Source organism: Tachysurus fulvidraco, chromosome 23, assembly GCF_022655615.1.
Source record: "Tachysurus fulvidraco isolate hzauxx_2018 chromosome 23, HZAU_PFXX_2.0, whole genome shotgun sequence".
Taxonomy (NCBI): domain Eukaryota; kingdom Metazoa; phylum Chordata; class Actinopteri; order Siluriformes; family Bagridae; genus Tachysurus; species Tachysurus fulvidraco.
The window spans coordinates 19,656,544-19,674,552 of record NC_062540.1 but is presented as its reverse complement, the minus strand read 5'-3'; the positions used below and the strand labels follow the sequence as shown (position 1 = coordinate 19,674,552).

At 37.6% G+C, this 18,009-nt stretch overlaps 1 protein-coding gene across 2 annotated transcripts; it reads left to right on the top strand.

Annotated features, from left to right (window-relative positions):
• The first annotated feature begins 1,822 nt into the window (after window positions 1-1,822).
• mtg2 (mitochondrial ribosome-associated GTPase 2) lies at window positions 1,823-12,794 on the top strand. 2 transcript variants are annotated; one of them, XM_027142331.2, is made up of 7 exons: window positions 1,823-1,893; window positions 3,432-3,624; window positions 3,847-3,994; window positions 4,872-4,987; window positions 5,933-6,151; window positions 9,123-9,261; window positions 11,744-12,794. In XM_027142331.2, the coding sequence occupies exons 2-7, from the start codon at window positions 3,433-3,435 to the stop codon at window positions 12,118-12,120; spliced, it is 1,191 nt and encodes a 396-aa protein (XP_026998132.1). In that variant the 5' UTR covers window positions 1,823-1,893; window position 3,432; the 3' UTR covers window positions 12,121-12,794. The 2 variants fall into 2 exon arrangements, with proteins under 2 accessions (XP_026998132.1, XP_026998133.1); XM_027142332.2 differs by lacking the exon at window positions 1,823-1,893 and adding an exon at window positions 2,860-2,893.
• Window positions 12,795-18,009: the final 5,215 nt, after the last annotated feature.

Sequence of the window (18,009 nt, the reverse complement as noted above, 5' to 3'; positions counted from 1 at the left end):
AAGAAATATAAAAATCTTGGGGACATGTAGTTTTTGGAACATTATCAACTTTGGGGTGGTACCAATCTCTCATTACACCACCCCATTGTTCAGGGACGGCCAACCCGCGGCTCCCGAGCCGCACGCGGCTCTTTGCCCGGTTTCATGCGGCTCTTACGTTCATACGGAAGTTTGGCTCTTACGAAATACCTCAGAGTTTCCAAGTAGGAGCAAGATCATTTGAGTAAACAATTTGTGTCAAGTTCGCTCTCAAAATGACAGGGAAAAAAGGTGATCATGTGTATAATGTGGCTCTTTGCGGTAACACAGTAAAAAATGTGGCTCTTGGTCTCTGACTGGTTGGCCACAAATGCCATTGTTGATTATGCTCCTATATTCGCATGTCCCTAAGTGCTTTATTCCTAACTTATCAGCACATAACTACCTATAACCACATATTTCTGTTTATGTAAAGATCTTTATATAATTTTTTTACTTGGATGTTTTTTTTTTTCTGAATTTGTACGATTCATTTAATTGGCACTTTATTTTGTTAAGTTTGTTGAATGAAAGAATGAGCATATTTATCAAAACTGCACATTCATCCTGTCTTCTAGCATGACCTTGTATGACATGACGTTTGTCGTTGTTTTTTTTTTTGTTTGTTTGACATTTTAATCCTAATAGTTGCTGGGTTCCAGGAACGCAGAAAATGAAATCTGTGACCAATTATAGCCAAAGCTTACAACCTGTATGTTTTATATTTTGTACATATTTTGAATTAAACATTCTTTTTCAATGTACTTTGATTTTCTAATTGTTATTTTATGCTTTTTTTTTTAACCTTGATAGTTTCCTATTACTATCAACTGACGGATATAAAATGATCCCGTCTAATATTTGAAGGTATTTAGGTGTCTAATGTTATATATTTACATTTCCTATATTAACAATTTCATATTAATATCAAAATGTCATTATATTACCAGGCTGTCAAACATCTAAAGCTGCGATAATTTCAGGTTAATCAATTTTACATATTAATTCATTTAAATATTTGAAATGTTTTGATTCCGAGATCTGAATATAATCTCTCATTACTTAGCACTTGGCAAAATACATTTGACTTGCCCTTCTAGGAAGGTTTTGAACAAAGGCTTTGGACTGTGACTGTGGGGATTTGTCCATTCAGCCAGAAACAGCTGTGATGTCCAGCAAGAACATCTGGCAAGGTTAACTGAAGTACACTCACGTTCTTCCAGTCTAAACTTTACAAACCGTGTCTTCACAGAGCTCTCTCTGTTCACAAGGATGTTGTCATGATGGAAAAAATTTGGTCCTTTTAGATCCTGTGAAGGGAAATCTTAATGCTACAGAATACAGAGACAATCTATACAACTATGTTTCCAAATGTGTCGTTAAAGTGGTTAAAGTGGCCATATTGGTGGTTTTTCATATAGTGCATCAGAATTAGTGATAAAAATAAAAAATTAAAAAATAACAAGAATAAATCTTAATATTAACGATATTGTTTATAAATGAATATATACTTTTGTTCAAAATATCTAATTGTTTAATTTAAATGTAACTGGGCAAGGTCAATAAAGTAAATCTTTCATAATAATAATAATAATAATAATAATAATAATAATAATAATAATAATAATAATAATAACAACAATAATAATAAAATGTAACCGCATACAATTAAATTAAAATCTGCATGTCTTTTCCTATAAAACTTTTAAATTATATTTTATATAATAACAATAATAATAAAAACAAATGTGAGGTGAATAAAATTAAAACTCAAGACGAATAATCAGGTAAGTTTTTTTTTGGCCTCCGCTCGCCTGCCGTAGTTTTACCTCCTCCCATCAGATGGTGTTGTTTCTGAAACATGAAGCATTAGAGGTGACTTCTGTGTTTATAACGCCTATTAATTATATATAAAATAAACGGTGGAATTTTACTATAAGAAGAAATATATAAGCGCTAAAGCTATATTTAGGGACGATAAAATCGATATTTAAGGTATTTGTGGCAGCATTATTAGCATAGCGGCTAACACACTCTGCTAGCATTAGCATTGTAGCATTGCTAAGTGTTATTATAGCAGCACATTTAGTCTGTCGCTCTGAATGTACTAATCGTTTAATCCTCATTCCTTTGTCTTTAATAAAATAGTTTTACTTTTAATTAAACCGCCTCTTTTCCTGCTATGAAGTGTAAAGGGGATGTTTGTTATCTAGTAGCTATAAATATATAGTAACTGTTTATATATATATTATAGTCTAGTAGTCCAGTATATATATATATATATATATATATATATATATATATATATATATATATATATATATATATAATAGAAGATATTCTTTTTAAAATTGGGGCTAATTTGGTGAAGATATATATATATATATATATATATATATATATATATATATATATATATACATATATATATACATATATATGTATATATATATGTATATATATATGTATATATATATATGGTACTGTGCAAAAGTTTTAGGCAGGTGTGAAAAAATGCTGTAAACAAAGAATGTTTTCAAAAATGGAAGTGTTAAACATTTATTTTCATGAACAAATGAACAAAATGCAGTGAATGAACAAAGGAGAAATCTAAATCACATCAATATTCGGTGTGACCGCCCTTTGCCTTCAAAACAGCAGCAATTCTTCTAGATACACTTGCACACAGTTTTTGAAGGAACTCGGCCGGTAGGTTGTTCCAAACATCTTGGAGAACCGACCACAGATCTTCTGTGGATGTCGGCTTTCTCACATCCTTCTGTCTCTTCATGTAATCCCAGACACACTGGATGATATCGAGATCAGGGCTCTGTGGGGGCCGTGCCATCGCTTCATGCTAGTTCGAAGGCAAAAGGTAGTAACACCAAATATTGATTTGATTTAGATTTTGCTCACTTTTGTTTGCTCACTTTGCATTTTGTAAATTGACAGAAATAAACACTCATTATTTATATTTCTGAAAGCATTCTTTGATAGATAGATAGATAGATAGATAGATAGATAGATAGATAGAGATATTTCCTTGATGTTTGCCGAGCTTTACAGAACATAAACATAGAACAAAGGGTTAATATAAAGATTAATATAATACAAAATTCAAGATTAATATTAAATATATTTATTTCACAATGTGTATGTATTTGTCCCCAATGAGCAAGTCTGAGGTGACTCAAAGGAAAATCTCCCTTAGATGGTAAAGTAAGAAACCTTGAGAGGAACCAGACTCAAAAGTGAACCTCATCCTTATTTGGGTGACACCGAAGGGTGTGATTATAAATATACAGTCTGATAAATGTTGTATTAATGCAGAAGATCACATGGAGTTCACGTCTCCTCATTAGTATCGCAGATAATGTGTCAAATTATTTTTGTCAATCAAACTGTTGTACCAGAATGAAGCTGGTGATCTGGAGGATCCTGAGCAAAGCTGTTACTGTGCGCTCTGGGAATACAGCTGCTGGGGAGAAACATCTGCACAGATGTGCAAACAGCACCATATTCGTCAGAAACCTGTGGCTGAGCTGCAAACTGTGTGGAAAAACTCAAGGAAGTTCCAAGAAGAAAGAGCTGACTGAAAAGAAGCTGGTATGTAGCGCACGCGTCATCTCAGAAAGCTGAACATTTTCAGCCCTCGTAGACAAATTAATGATGTGACTTAGTGACCTGTTAACATTAACAAGGTTTTCTCTTCTTTTTGAGCTGTTAATCGCAGCCTCTGAAATCTGGCATGCTTTTAGTAATAATAAAGAATAATAGATTAATAAAGAATGAATAAAAAACATTGCTTTTCCTGTTCGTAATTGTCAGACACGGTATTTCGTGGACCAGCGCAGGGTGAAGCTCCAGGCCGGGTCAGGAGGAGACGGATGCTGTAGCTTCCACAGTGAACCTCGCAAAGAGTGGGGTGGCCCTGACGGGGGCAACGGGGGCAACGGAGGCGACATCATCATAAAAGGTAGAAGGCTACTTTATTTTAAATGCTTTAAAAATGTATTTCACCCAAAGCTTGAAAGTTTAAAAAAGAAGGTCCAGATTTCAGACAAAGTAGTAATTATTGTATTTAAGTTTTTATGTCATTTCTTTACATTTTGGAAAACGCATTTTCTGTCATTGACATCAGTGCGGAACAATTAGAAGAGTTTTAACAATGAAACAATTGAAAGCATAAAATGAAACAAATCCACTGCCAGAGTAGTTTAATGACTGAATATATGAACTATCGCAGTGCTCTAAGTTTTCTTATTAATTATGTCATTTAGTTTCAGTCCACCGGATTGGACGAGTTAAGCGTCTTTCCAAGTGTGTTAATATTAAAGGTGGGGTCTCCGATGTTTGAAAGCCAATGTTGACATTTGAAATCACCAAAACAAACACGCCCCTAACCCAAACGGGTCCCACCCCTGTATCGATAGCTCCGCCCAAACATACCCAGGCGACTAACGGAAAGATCCCGACTCTGAACCATTTCTCAAACAACAGAGACCCCACCTTTAATTCCAACTGCTCATAATTCATTATAACAGCGCCATTTTTCTGAGCTTGTCACCTCGTTGGCGTTCACCAGGTAAAAATTAACTTCCTAGTTTAATAAAACACTAACTACAGCAGTGTGGTGACATCATCAGTGCACAGTTTTCATGAAAAACTATACTTTTCATGAAAAGAACTTTTGAATTAAGACTCCAAAAGCTAATAATCAGAGGAAGACAAAAATAATGATATAAAATTGCAGCATTAATGCCTTGCATTTATTTCTTTGTGAATTCATATCGATGTTGTAGTGAGGCTTCCTGTTTTAGTATAACGACAAAAATGTCTTGTTCGTCCTGCAGTGAACAAGCAGATAAAGTCATTGTCTCTCATATCGGCTGCATATCGAGGAGAAAACGGAGAATCCGGGAGGAGTAAGAACTGTTACGGACGCAACGCTGGTCCCAAATACATACAGGTAGGTTCACACGAATCCCCTCAGACTGAAGCAACCGATGATGGAAAATATCGTGATAGTCGATTAAAACGATTGAAAATGCCAGAAAGCATCAGACTTTTCTTTCTCTGCTTCCCTTATGAAAGGTCACAGCTGTATGACAAGTAGCTAGTAGCTGCCACTTGGTCACCGTAGTAATTACAAAGCTGTTACATGTTGTAGCTGATAATTAGAATTTAAATCCTATAAATTTGGGGAAGTCGTGGCCTAATGGTTAGAGAGTTTGACTCCTAACCCGAAGGTTGTGGGTTCAAGTCTCGGGCCGGCAATACCACGACTGAGGTGCCCTTGAGCAAGGCACCGACCCCCCCAACTGCTCCCCGGGTGCCGCAGCATAAATAGCTGCCCACTGCTCCGGGTGTGTGTTCACGGTGTGTGTGTGTTCACTGCTGTGTGTGTGTGCACTCCGCATGTGAGACGGCGTGTGAAATATCGCATCGTCCCCTCCTCTCAGCTTCATCAGTGAAAGTGACAGTGACGTGACATACGGCTAAGTACGGTGACCCATACTCAGAATTCGTTCTCTGTGATTAACCCAGAGGGTAATGGGACCGACAGAAGGATGGAAATGTTAATTCATTACCGAATAAATCTCAATCGATGCCCTACTACTCTCTCACACTAGAACTTTTTTTTTGGACATTCGTCGATGCATGAATGTAAACACGCGGACCGTCTTTTTCTCTAATTTGTTATTTAATGCATTTGTCGGTTTGTTTATTTTATTCTGTTTCCCCCTTTAGTTTCTCTTTCTTTCATCTCACCTTTCTTTTGAAATTGGCCATAACGTGAAAGTGCGGTTAACAATCCCAATAATTCTGACAGCATGCCTTCCTTTAACCACGGCACTATTAGTTGTTGAGTTTGTGGTGAGTTGTGTATGTTACCTGTTTTTTGTGTGTGTAGGTCCCCGTGGGCACTGTGGTGAAGGAACAGGGCAGAACAGTAGCCGATCTTGCCCATCACAGGCAGGAGTACGTAGCTGTACATGGAGGAGCAGGAGGAAAAGGCAATCGCTTCTTTCTTTCCAACGAAAACAGAGCACCGATGACTAGCACGGCCGGGGAAACGGGAGAAGAACGAGTGCTCCAGCTGGAACTGAGGACGATGGCACATGCTGGTTTGGTGAGGAAGAGGGGGGGAAGGGAGTGACAGATGCAATATGACAGATGCATGTTTATCTATCCTAATTAAGCACTGTTCTTTTCTGATAAATAGATGATAGAACAGGAACGACATTGTCGCTCTAACCGCCACGGTCAGGGTTCGATTCCCGGGCAGGGAACCGACTCGGTTAATAGAGAGATGCACAGGGCCAAGTGTTGCATCACTGTATACAATGTTATTCAGCAACGTTAGTGCAGCAGCGACAAACACATCAACAATGGCGGATGTTGCTTTACTGTTAATGCTCATGGCTTTGCGAGCCTACGTTGGCATCCAAACGCAGCGAATCCTGATTTAAAATGATTTAAAAATGATGCTAACGACATTCTCAGTAACCCCGCCCTAAGCACCGCCCCCAGCTCCTGACGCAAGTAGTTCTTAAGTCTAGACCAGCAACGTTTTGGTGCTACTTAAAAAAAAAAAAACTTCTCCTGGTTCAGAGCCGGTGCTTTGGGTGTCGAAAAGGAAAGAACTAAAATTTTTAAATTTAAGATTTTTAAATGAGGCTCTGAGCCAGCACTCACAGGCCACGTTCACACCGCAAGTCTTAATGCTCAGTTCGGATATTTTGCTCAGATTTCATTTTTTTTGTTTGGCTGTACACATTACCTTTTAAAATGTGACCTATATCAGATATCATTGTGAACTGTTTGTTGTTTCGAACTGACCCGCATGCGCAAACGAACGATAACAATGACGTCACACGCAGCACGCCGTCGCGCTGAAAAGTTGGCGAGGTTACGGAGGAAGTAAGCATTTTCCCTTCTCTTTCCAAATGTTTGTGGAACGGCAGTCGTAACATTAATAGTTTTGCCTGAATTGAAGTATCTCCCCGTATACTAATTAGGTCTAACACCTCACTCTCCCTCCATAGACTTGCTCCATCACCGTACTCCATTTTGTAGGCATAGTCACGTTCGTGTGCGTACCCGCCGGCGCATAATTGTGAGGAATGTCGATGTAGATTGACGTAAAAGTCGCATCAAATCCGCCTCGGTTGTTCACACTGCGGCCACATTGGAAAAAAATCAGATCTGGGTCTGATTCAGGACCACATATGGAAGTGGTCTAAATCTGATTAGAAAAAAAATCAGATCTGGGCCAGATTTGAGTGTTCACACTACTCCTGCAGAAGACTGACCTGGTCACGTGACCCCCAAAAAAATCAGATTTGGGCCACTTTTACCTGCAGTGTGAACACTGCCTCGGTGGAAAAGGGGCGCTTGTGCCAATCGTACAGCCAGATAAGGGAGGGTTATATCAGGAATGGCTACTCTTATCCTACATGTAGGTCATCGGCTTACACGAGCCTCTAAAGTTTGTGTTTTTAGCTTCGTATCAGAGCGAATCGTCTAGCGGAAAGGTTTAGCATCATGCACAATAAACACTCAATACCAATGTGTCAAAGCCTTCTTCAGCATCCCGAGTGCTGATGTTTGGAGGTAAAGTCACATAATTATAAGGAAGTGTTGTTATCGATGGCGTTTCCGAGACAGTGACCTGACACCAAAATACCATTTCTTGGTTGGGAAAGCGATTAGTAAGAAAAAATTGTCCCATCCAAGCACCTAAAAATCCTCTTTCTAAAGGAATTTGATGGAAATTATTTATTAATGAGCCATTTATTAAATTTCTAACCGTTATATAATCAAATTCATGGTCAATTTTTAGAGCTTCTGTTTACAACAATATCCTGTTTATTGTACGCATGTTTAACAGCATCAGTGCGAATGTTGTGAGTTTGTAGTTTTAATACATTCGGCCAGAAGATGTCACTAGTGAGAAACAATTTCCAGCAAAGGGATTTTAATGTTTCACAAAGCTTCTATTCACACACAAATATTACCATTCATAGCTTCATCGTGAAGATAGAAACCCTTTCTCTCTTTTCCTCAACATTTTCTCACCGACATAAAACGTTATAAAAGACGAGTTTGCAAGTGGAATTGTACACCAAACATTATTTGTAGCACATCAGCTACATCTGAATTGTACGTTTAATTACGTTTACGTTTTAATTAAGTACGTTTTTATGCTATTTCAAGAAGTCGGTTATGTACAAAATGTATCACTGAGCCGTAAAGTGGGTCTTTTTTTGTGTTTGTTTTTTTATTTAAATCCGTTTTTAGTAAAGTTTTTTTTTAAATGTTTTCAGTCAAGCCATATTAAGATCCCTGTCAAATGTTTAAATGCTTCGTTAAAGCTTATTTTATATATTCGTGACAATTTAATTAATCGTTTGTGTCCTGTTATGTTTTTGATCATATATTAAATATATTAACAACCGTCTGTAATTCAGAGTTTACTATTAATCAGCAGAGATGGGGGACTCGAGTCATATGACTTGACTCGACTCATATGACTATTTAAGTTGCATATTTGAGACTTGAGAACTGCTTGACAAATATTAAAAAAAGACTCGACTTGACATTCATGACTTGAGACTTGACTCGGACTTGAGTTAAACGACTCAGAGAAGGTGGGACTCGACTTGACTCGAGTCAGACTTAAGTCGCAAATTTGAGACTTGAGACTTGCTTGACAAATATTAAAATAGGCTCAACTTGACTTTGACATTCATGACTTGAGACTTGACTCGGACTTGAGATAAACGACTTAGAGATGGGGGACTCGACTTGACTCGAGTCAGACTTAAGTCGCATATTTGAGACTTGAGACTTGCTTGACAAATATTAAAAAAGCCTCGACTTGACTTTGACTTGACATTCATGACTTGAGACTTGACTCGGACTTGAGTTAAATGACTCAGAGATGGGGGACTCGACTTGACTCGAGTCAGACTTAAGTCGCATATTTGAGACTTCAGACTTGCTTGACAAATATTAAAAAAAAGCCTCGACTTGACTTTGACTTGACATTCATGACTCGAGACTTACTTGCTAATCAGGTCCTACAAAACTGTTCCCAGGTCGGGTTTCCTAACGCAGGAAAGTCGTCGTTGCTGAGAGCGATCTCTAACGCCCGTCCTGCTGTAGCGGCGTATCCCTTCACCACGCTAAATCCACACGTAGGCGTCGTCAAGTACAGAGACCACGAGCAACTGGCAGGTACGCGCATGTCGCCCGTCATCCCAATAATTACCAGTCATTTTGTAATTTGATGTACAAACCTTTTACACTGTGACGTGAACATAACGTCACGTTAAACAGAATAACCGCCAAGGCTGTGAAAATGCATTCGGTCTAAGTTTAGTAGTCCAAACTAACTACTTATTATAATGAGCATTTTTGGGGGTGCTGTTTTATCAGTTCATTCAGATTCAAACATCTGGATTTCTGTTTTTAATAAATATGTCAAATATTAAATTAATTTAAAATGACTAGCATTCAGAAATGTTTTCATAGTAAACAAAGATTTCATATCATTTAAAGTATCCATATAAAATATTATTATATTTAGAAATATTTTAGAATAGCGCTATGGTGTATTATTCGATGTTTTATATCACATATTAATATATATAGTGTGTAATATAATAATACATATTACATATATGTTCCGTTAAGTTGTATTTTATATTAGATGAGGTTATATACAGTAATAGTCTCTTATTTTTATCAAGTTCAAGTTCAAGTTTATTTGTATAGCGCTTTTTACAATAGACATTGTCTCAAAGCAGCTTTACAGAACATAAACACAGAGCAGAAGGTAAACATAATTAATGATAAAGGAATTAACAAATAATAAAAGAAATAAGAATTAACAGAATAAAAATTCTAGATTATTATTAGATGTATATAGTTCACAGTGTGTATGTATTTATTCCCCTATGAGCAAGTCTGAGGTGTCTCAGGCAGCAGTGGCAAGGAAAAACTCCCTTAAAATGCTAAAGGAAGAAACCTTGAGAGGAACCGGACTCAAGGGGGAACCCATCCTCATATGGGTGACACTGGGGGTGTGATTGTAATATACAGTCAGTTAAATGTTGTATTGGTGTGAGGTTCAAGGACTTCTGATCTCCTGAGTACCACAGAGTCTAACTGGAGATGTCTCAGGATTCTTAGAGTCGTCCTCGGCTCAGTGGACGTCCAAAGGCTTCGTCCCACAGAGGACGTTGGGAGCTGGTACAGTGTCTGGATGCCTCGGGATGGGAACAAAGAGAGAAGCAGTGGAAAGGGATTAACATATCTGCTGTTCATAAAAATGTGCTGGTCTGATGTACTGGTGCATGATATTATGGGATGTATTATGTGTACACCTGACTAAAGAGATGAGTTTTTAATCTACATTTAAACTGGGAAAGTGTGTCTGCGCCCTGAACACTATCAGGAAGACTATTCCAAAGTTTGGGAGCTAAATAAGAAAACGCTCTACCACCTTTAGTAGACTTAGATATTCTGGGAACTACCAGAAGCCCTGAGTTTTGTGATCTCAGAGAGCGTGAAGGATTGTAACGTGTTAGAAGACTAGTTAGATACATGGGAGCTAAACCATTAAGAGCCTTGTATTTAAGTAGCAGCAGTTTGTAGTCAATTCTATACTTAACAGGTAGCCAGTGTAGAGATGATAAAATTGGGGTTATATGGTCATACTTTCTTGTCCTAGTAAGAACTCTGGCAGCTGCATTTTGGACTAACTGTAACCTATTTATTAAAGATGCAGGACAACCACCTAGTAATGCATTACAATAGTCCAGTCTAGAGGTCATGAAGGCATGAACTAGCTTCTCAGCATCAGATACAGACAGGATGTTTCTCAGCTTGGCAATGTGTTTGTGGTATGGGCGATATGATTTTACAAAAGACAAGTTACTGTCTAATATAACACCGAGGTCTTTCACTGTCGAGCTACTTGTAATAGTACATCCCTCTAAATGGGAGTTAAGTTGTGAGAGTTTATGTGCACTGGTTTTTGGACCTATGAGTAGTATTTCTGTCTTATCGGAGTTTAACAATAGAAAGTTGCAGCTCATCCAGTCTTTTATCTCTCTAAGGCACTGAGTTAATTTGGACACTGTGGCTATTTCATCTGGTTTTGATGAGATATATAACTGTGTGTCATCAGCATAACAATGGAAACTAATCCCATGTCTTCTAATAATGTTCCCTAATGGAAGCATGTATATAGAGAAAAGCAGAGGTCCTAGAACTGATCCTTGAGGGACCCCATAATTAACTGGTAGTAAACTGGAGGATTCACCATTTAATTCTACAAAATGGTATCGGTCAGACAGGTAGGATCTAAACCAGCTTAAAGCCTGACCATGAATACCTGTGTAATATTGTAAGCGATCTAGAAGAATGTTGTGATCTATAGTGTCGAATGCAGCACTAAGGTCAAGTAGAACTAATAGTGACATACAGTCTTGGTCCGAAGCTAAGAACAAGTCGTTTGTAACTTTAACAAGTGCAGTTTCTGTGCTATGATGGGGCCTGAAAAAATTTTAATTTAAAATTTATTTATTTTATGACTAAAATAAATAAATAAAAGTAATAGAACTGATTTTTTTTTGTTTGTGCTTTTTTTCCTTCTCATTCTCTCTCTCATTTTCTTTCTCTCTCTCTTTCTTTCTCTCTGTTTTTGGTTCAGTGGCCGATATTCCCGGTATAATCCGCGGAGCTCACCTGAACCGTGGCCTCGGTTTGTCTTTCCTGCGCCACATCGAGCGTTGTCGCTTCCTGCTCTTCGTGTTGGACATGTCGTCCCCAGAGCCGTGGGACGAGCTGCAGTGTCTGCGCTTTGAACTAGATCAGTATGAAGCGGGTCTCTCTCAGCGTCCTCATGCCATCGTGGCCAATAAAATGGACCTGAGAGGCACACAGGAGAAACTGGAGGAGCTGAAGAGCCGAGGGGAGCAGCGCATCATCCCTCTCTCCGCTCTCACCGGGAATAACACGGAGGAGCTGATAATCCACCTGAGAGAGCTGTACGACGACCATAAGGAAGAGAACACCTTCAACTGGTAGACATGAGGGAAAAGATATTACAGGGTGAATGTGTCAACATGTCTGCTAGGTGGAGAAGAGTCTCTTAGTCACTGGCTATGTTAGCCTTGGAGTTTTTCAACACAAAACTAAGTCAGGAAGCAAATGTCACACACCACATGTCACGTTCGGGCAACAGTTCAGGAGCTTTTGCGGATCAGGATGAAGAACTTCTGAACTTCTTTGAGAGATTTAGGAAATGTTCTAGTCTAAGACTGAAAACACAATTTTTTATTTTTTTTTCCTTTTCTCCCCTTACATATTATTAAGAAAAGTGAATTATTATTATTTTATTTTATTTATTTTTTTAATGTTGCCTTTTTTTTTTGTTAGTTTTACTTTTTTTTGTTTGTTTGTTTTATTTGTTTATTTTCACCTTCGGATCTGTCAGGTTGAGGCCAGGAAGAACAACAGTCATGGACGGCAAGGTGTCGGTGATGTATAAGCTTTTTTATTTTCTCTTATTGGGTGAATTTAAGATTTATAAATGTTGTTTCATCACAGAAACGACTGACTTGTCTAAAGAGTTTGTTAGAGCAAATTGCATATGTCAAAATATACAGTATGTTGCTCGCTACTTTGACACTGAAACCGTTAAAACATTCAGAATGTAAAATGTTTATTTCATCTATTTATTAAATGCGTTTCTAAATAAATATGTTGTTGCATGGTTATTACCACAGGTTGTGATTACGGTCCAGATCACTGATTATAAACGAACTATAAGTTGTTAACACTTGTGTCATCATATTATAGTATGGTAAAAAATAATATGAATAAATAGTATAAGTATTTTAATAAAAACATACTCTTAACATCAATAAATAATAGTAATTAATATTTGATAAAAAGTAATCTTAATATTAATACATAGCAATTATTTAATAATAACATAGTCTTAATATTAATGCATAATATTAATTAATATTTAATAAAAAAGTACTCAATATTAACAAATAATAATTTATACTTAATAATAAAGTACTCTTATTAATAAAAAAGTACTAAATATTAACAAATAATAATATTTAATAATTAATAAAAAGAGTACTCTTAATATTAACAAATAATATCAATTAATATTTGATAAAAAGTACTCTTAATATTAATACATATCAATTAATATTTAATAATAGCATAGTCTTACTCTTAATACATAATATTAATTAATATGTAATAAAAAGTACTCAATAGTAACAAATAATATTAATATTTAATAAAAAGTACTCCATATTAACAAATAATAATAATTAATATTTAATAATAAAGTACTCTTAATATTAATTAGAAAAGTACTAAATATTAACAAATAATTGATATTTAATAAAAAGAATACTCTTAATATTAATAAATAATATTAATTAATATTTCATCATATAGTATTCTTAATATTAAAACCTGAGAGAAAACGTAAGCTTTATTTTTCATGTCGGCTATATATTTTTATCTAGTCATTAAAGACACTCTGTCCTCCGTGTTAACCGTCGCAGGCTGATAGGAAGAAAGACCCAGCACATAGCATTACAAACAAATTTCTTCTTTCTTCTTTCATTGTCTGTAATGCAAAAGCTTCTGTAGTGGAAAAGTAGGAGTGCTTAAGACTTAGTTGAGAAAACACTCTTTTCTGAAACCTGGCATGCAGAGTGGAATGTGCTGAGAATGGAAATAATGCAAACATCCGTATCCTGTAAATCACCTTCACAGGAGGTCGGAGTAAAGGACAGATGAGGGAAAGATAGAGGTGGGGCTTTGTGTTACAAACAGCTGGTGTGGGTGAAAGTTTTCATTCCATTCTAGTCAATCTGCGAGCCACACCTCGATTCCACCTGCATAATCAGTCGATCTTGACTTCCAGTAGACTTAGATGTGGCTTTTGTCTGGTTGAAAAGAAAACCTGCACCCACACACAAAAAAATGCACTTCCTGGTACGTCATTAATAATAATGATAATATATTTTATTTAAAGGCGCCTTTCAGGGCACTCAAGGACACCGTACAATTGAGTGGTGAAGTTAAAATCAATAGATCAATACAACAAAAAGAATGGGGGCACGGTGGCTTAGTGTTTAGCACGTTCACCTGACACCTCCAGGGTTGGGGGTTCGATTCCCACCTCCGCCTTGTGTGTGGAGTTTGCATGTTCTCCCCGTACCTCGGGGGGTTCCTCCGGGTACTCCGGTTTCCTCCCCCGGTCCAAAGACATGCATGGTAGGTTGATTGGCATCTCTGGAAAATTGTCCGTAGTGTGTGTGTGTGTGTGTGTGTGTGCCCTGCGATGGGTTGGCACTCCGTCCAGGGTGTATCCTGCCTCGCTGCCCAATGACGCCTGAGATAGGCACAGGCTCCCCGTGACCCGAGGTAGTTCGGATAAAGTGGTAGAAAATTAATGAATAAATTAATTATTCATTTTGTATTTTTACATCAGAAAAACATCAGATTAAGTAAAACCAGTACAGTTTTTGACGCTCTCAACAATAAAGTAAAACACAGCCATGTATAGGAAAGTGCACAGATTGCTGCTGTAAATGTATGTTGTACTATTTGTTTTGGTTTTTTTTATAATGTGATATATAATAAATACACACTGAGCTGCTAGTTGCTAGATACAAACAGTAGATGTCACCCTACAAGCTGCTGTTAATAGATACCACAGTAAGTAAGTTAACACGTCCACCACATGATACGGTAAGTTACTGTAACTACAACAAGTTGGCACATCCATGACAGAATACAGTAAGTTAACTAAAGAAAGTTAACACACATGACAAATGGCGTCAACACATCTGACGGAGTGTCTATCTAGAGCAGGGGTCGGCAAGCTTAAACACTCAAAGAGCCATTTGGACCCGTTTCCCACAGGAAAAAATTACCACAGGGAGCCACAAAACCCTCTTGACATCTAACCTTTATGGAAAGTATAGAAAAAACTGTAGTGTGTTGCATTTATGAAATAAATTAACTGCTACCGAGTAAACGCAATTTTATTTCTGCAGGCAAACAAAAATATTTTGAACAGTTTGAACTAACCTTAAGAAAAAAGACGCTGGGTTGAAGGTTACTTTCAAATAAAATGTTTAATATATAATTGAGTCCTTCGTATTCATGACCAGGGCTCTCAAGTTTTGAAGACAGGCAAGCGTGACATCTCCAACCCCTCGCTTTCATTGGATGTTGCGTTAAATCTTTCCCAGATAGTGCTATTTTCTGATTGGCTATTGTGTAGCCTCTTTTTTGATTGGATGATAAGTGTCAGGCTCGACTAAGAACTGAGACACGCTTGGTTCCTGCCCGGTTCCACAGAAGAGACAGCAGTGCGGACTGATACATTTTGGGCGCTGCGGCTTATTAAATATATGATAGTCAAAAAGTTTTCTGCGTGAGTATATGATGTGCGGCGGGAAAGCGTGAGAAAAGACCAAAATGCGTGACTGTCACTCTCAATGCGTGACACTTGAACGCCCTGCATGACATAAAAAAATTAACTTGCCGGCTGCAGCAAACCAAAACTGCGCCTGCTTCTGTGTGTCGGATTTCGCAAGTCGGCAGTTATGACGCATATTCTGAGCGACCAAAAAAAAAAAAATTAAACACGGTTTATTTTAATGTTACAAGAGCATCATGATCTTAGAATTTAGATTTAAAAAAAAAACAAAAAAAAAACTAACTAACAAAAATAAAAAAAATTAAATGAAATATTTATTTTCCAAATCTACAGGGAGCCGCAGCAGAGGGGTGAAAGAGCCACTTGCGGCTCCGGAGCCGCGGGTTGCCGACCCCTGATCTAGAGAAATGATATATATATATATATATAGTCGTGTTTGACTTCTAACCCTAAGGTTGTGGGTTCGAGTCTCGGGCCGGCAATACCACGACTGAGGTGCCCTTGAGCAAGGCACCAAACCCCCCAACTGCTCCACGGGCGCCGCAGCATAAATGGCTGCACACTGCTCCGGGTGTGTGTTCACGGTGTGTGTGTGTGTGTGTGTGTGTGTGTTCACTGCTGTGTGTGTGTGCACTTTGGATGGGTTATACGCAGAGAACTAATTCTGAGTATGGGTCACCGTACTTAACTGTATGTCACGTCACTTTCATATGTATATATATATATATATATATATATATATATATAAATTTTCCTTTTCACTTTTTCCTTGATTGTACCTTACTGCTGTAAATGACCTGTGAAGCAGTTGTATGAAATCCTTAACAAAATGTACCACTCATGAAGAAGTAAAGAAATACACATACCCTTTAATATCACTTCTGTTGCATTGAGTATTTGTAAACGCTAATTGTGTAACTGGGGTATAGCCCTGGTTTTGGCAAATTTCTCCTAACATGCATACATCTCAGTTAAGAGGCCCTCAACCCGAGGCCCTTAACCCTCAATTGCTCAGTTGTATAAATTGAAATAAAAAAAAAAACTGTAAGTCACTCTGGATAAGTGTGTCTGCTAAATGATGTAAATGTAAATCCCCACTAGATGTGTTTAATACAGCATGAATAAGGCTTTTATTGTTCTGTGTCTACAACTTGGACCTTTGGAGAGTGCAAATCTGAGCGATAAATATTCTTGAATAACCGCAGTTGTAGGGGGGAAACGGTGGCTTAGTGTTTAGCACGTTCGCCTCACACCTCCAGGGTTGGGGGTTCGATTCCCGCCTCCGCCTTGTGTGTGTGGAGTTTGCATGTTCTCCCCGTGCCTCGGGGGTTTCCTCCGGGTACTCCGGTTTCCTCCCCCGGTCCAAAGACATGCATGGTAGGTTGATTGGCATCTCTGGAAAATTGTCCGTAGTGTGTGAGTGTGTGAGTGAATGAGAGTGTGTGTGCCCTGTGATGGGTTGGCACTCCGTCCAGGGTGTATACTGCCTCGATGCCCGATGACGCCTGAGATAGGCACAAGTTCCCCGTGACCCGAGAAGTTCGGATAAGCGGTAGAACTTTAGTGAGTGAGTGAGTGAGAGAGAGAGAGAGAGAGAGAACCACAGTTGTCAGAAAACGGGTGTCTTCAGTGATAAAAACCCAGACCCAATGTGGTGATAGCTAAAAACATGATTTATTACTTAAAAACACAACACAAAAGACAAAAGCAGAGAACACTGGGGGAAAGAAAAGAAAAACAAAAATCCAAAAACAAGGACGACACAAAGACAAGCATTCAGAATAAAAAGGAAAGACAATTAGAGACATAAGGAAGAGATGTGCTGAAGTGGGAAGGAATAAAGACTAGGATGGGACAGACACGTCAAGACAAAACGTAAACAAAAACACACGCCACGAGACTGCCAGAACGCCCCCTAAAGGTCCAACAGGTAAAAAGTTTGGGCATGATTCTGACAGCACTCATGATACAGTCGACATGTTAAAATGTTACATGAAATTGAATATTTTAGTGGCATGTTGTTTATGGAGTTTATGCTAATGGAGCTGTAAACGTCATTCTGATGAATATGCAACTGATTAATACTGAAACCTTTTCGGTACAACGTGCCATTTAGTAGCCAGAACTGAGTTGTTTAATGTGAACAAAAAGGTTTGACAACAGGTTGAAAAAAAAAGCTTTTACAGACATGGCCAGCTAATTAACACAGCAGCACACAGTATACGCAGTGTGTACATAAATACCTTCCAGTGGAACTTGAAATAAAGAAAAGGACACACTTTTTAATTGAAAATTGTTGTGATAAAAATGGCAAGGTGGCAAAAGATCTGATTCTTAACAACCGTAGAAAAAAGACACCATAATGTGTCTATAATAATATATAGACCTAAGATATAGATGTACAGAGCTATAGACCTAAAAATTATTATTATTATTATTATTATTATTATTATTATTATTATTATTATTATTATTATTATTATTATGTA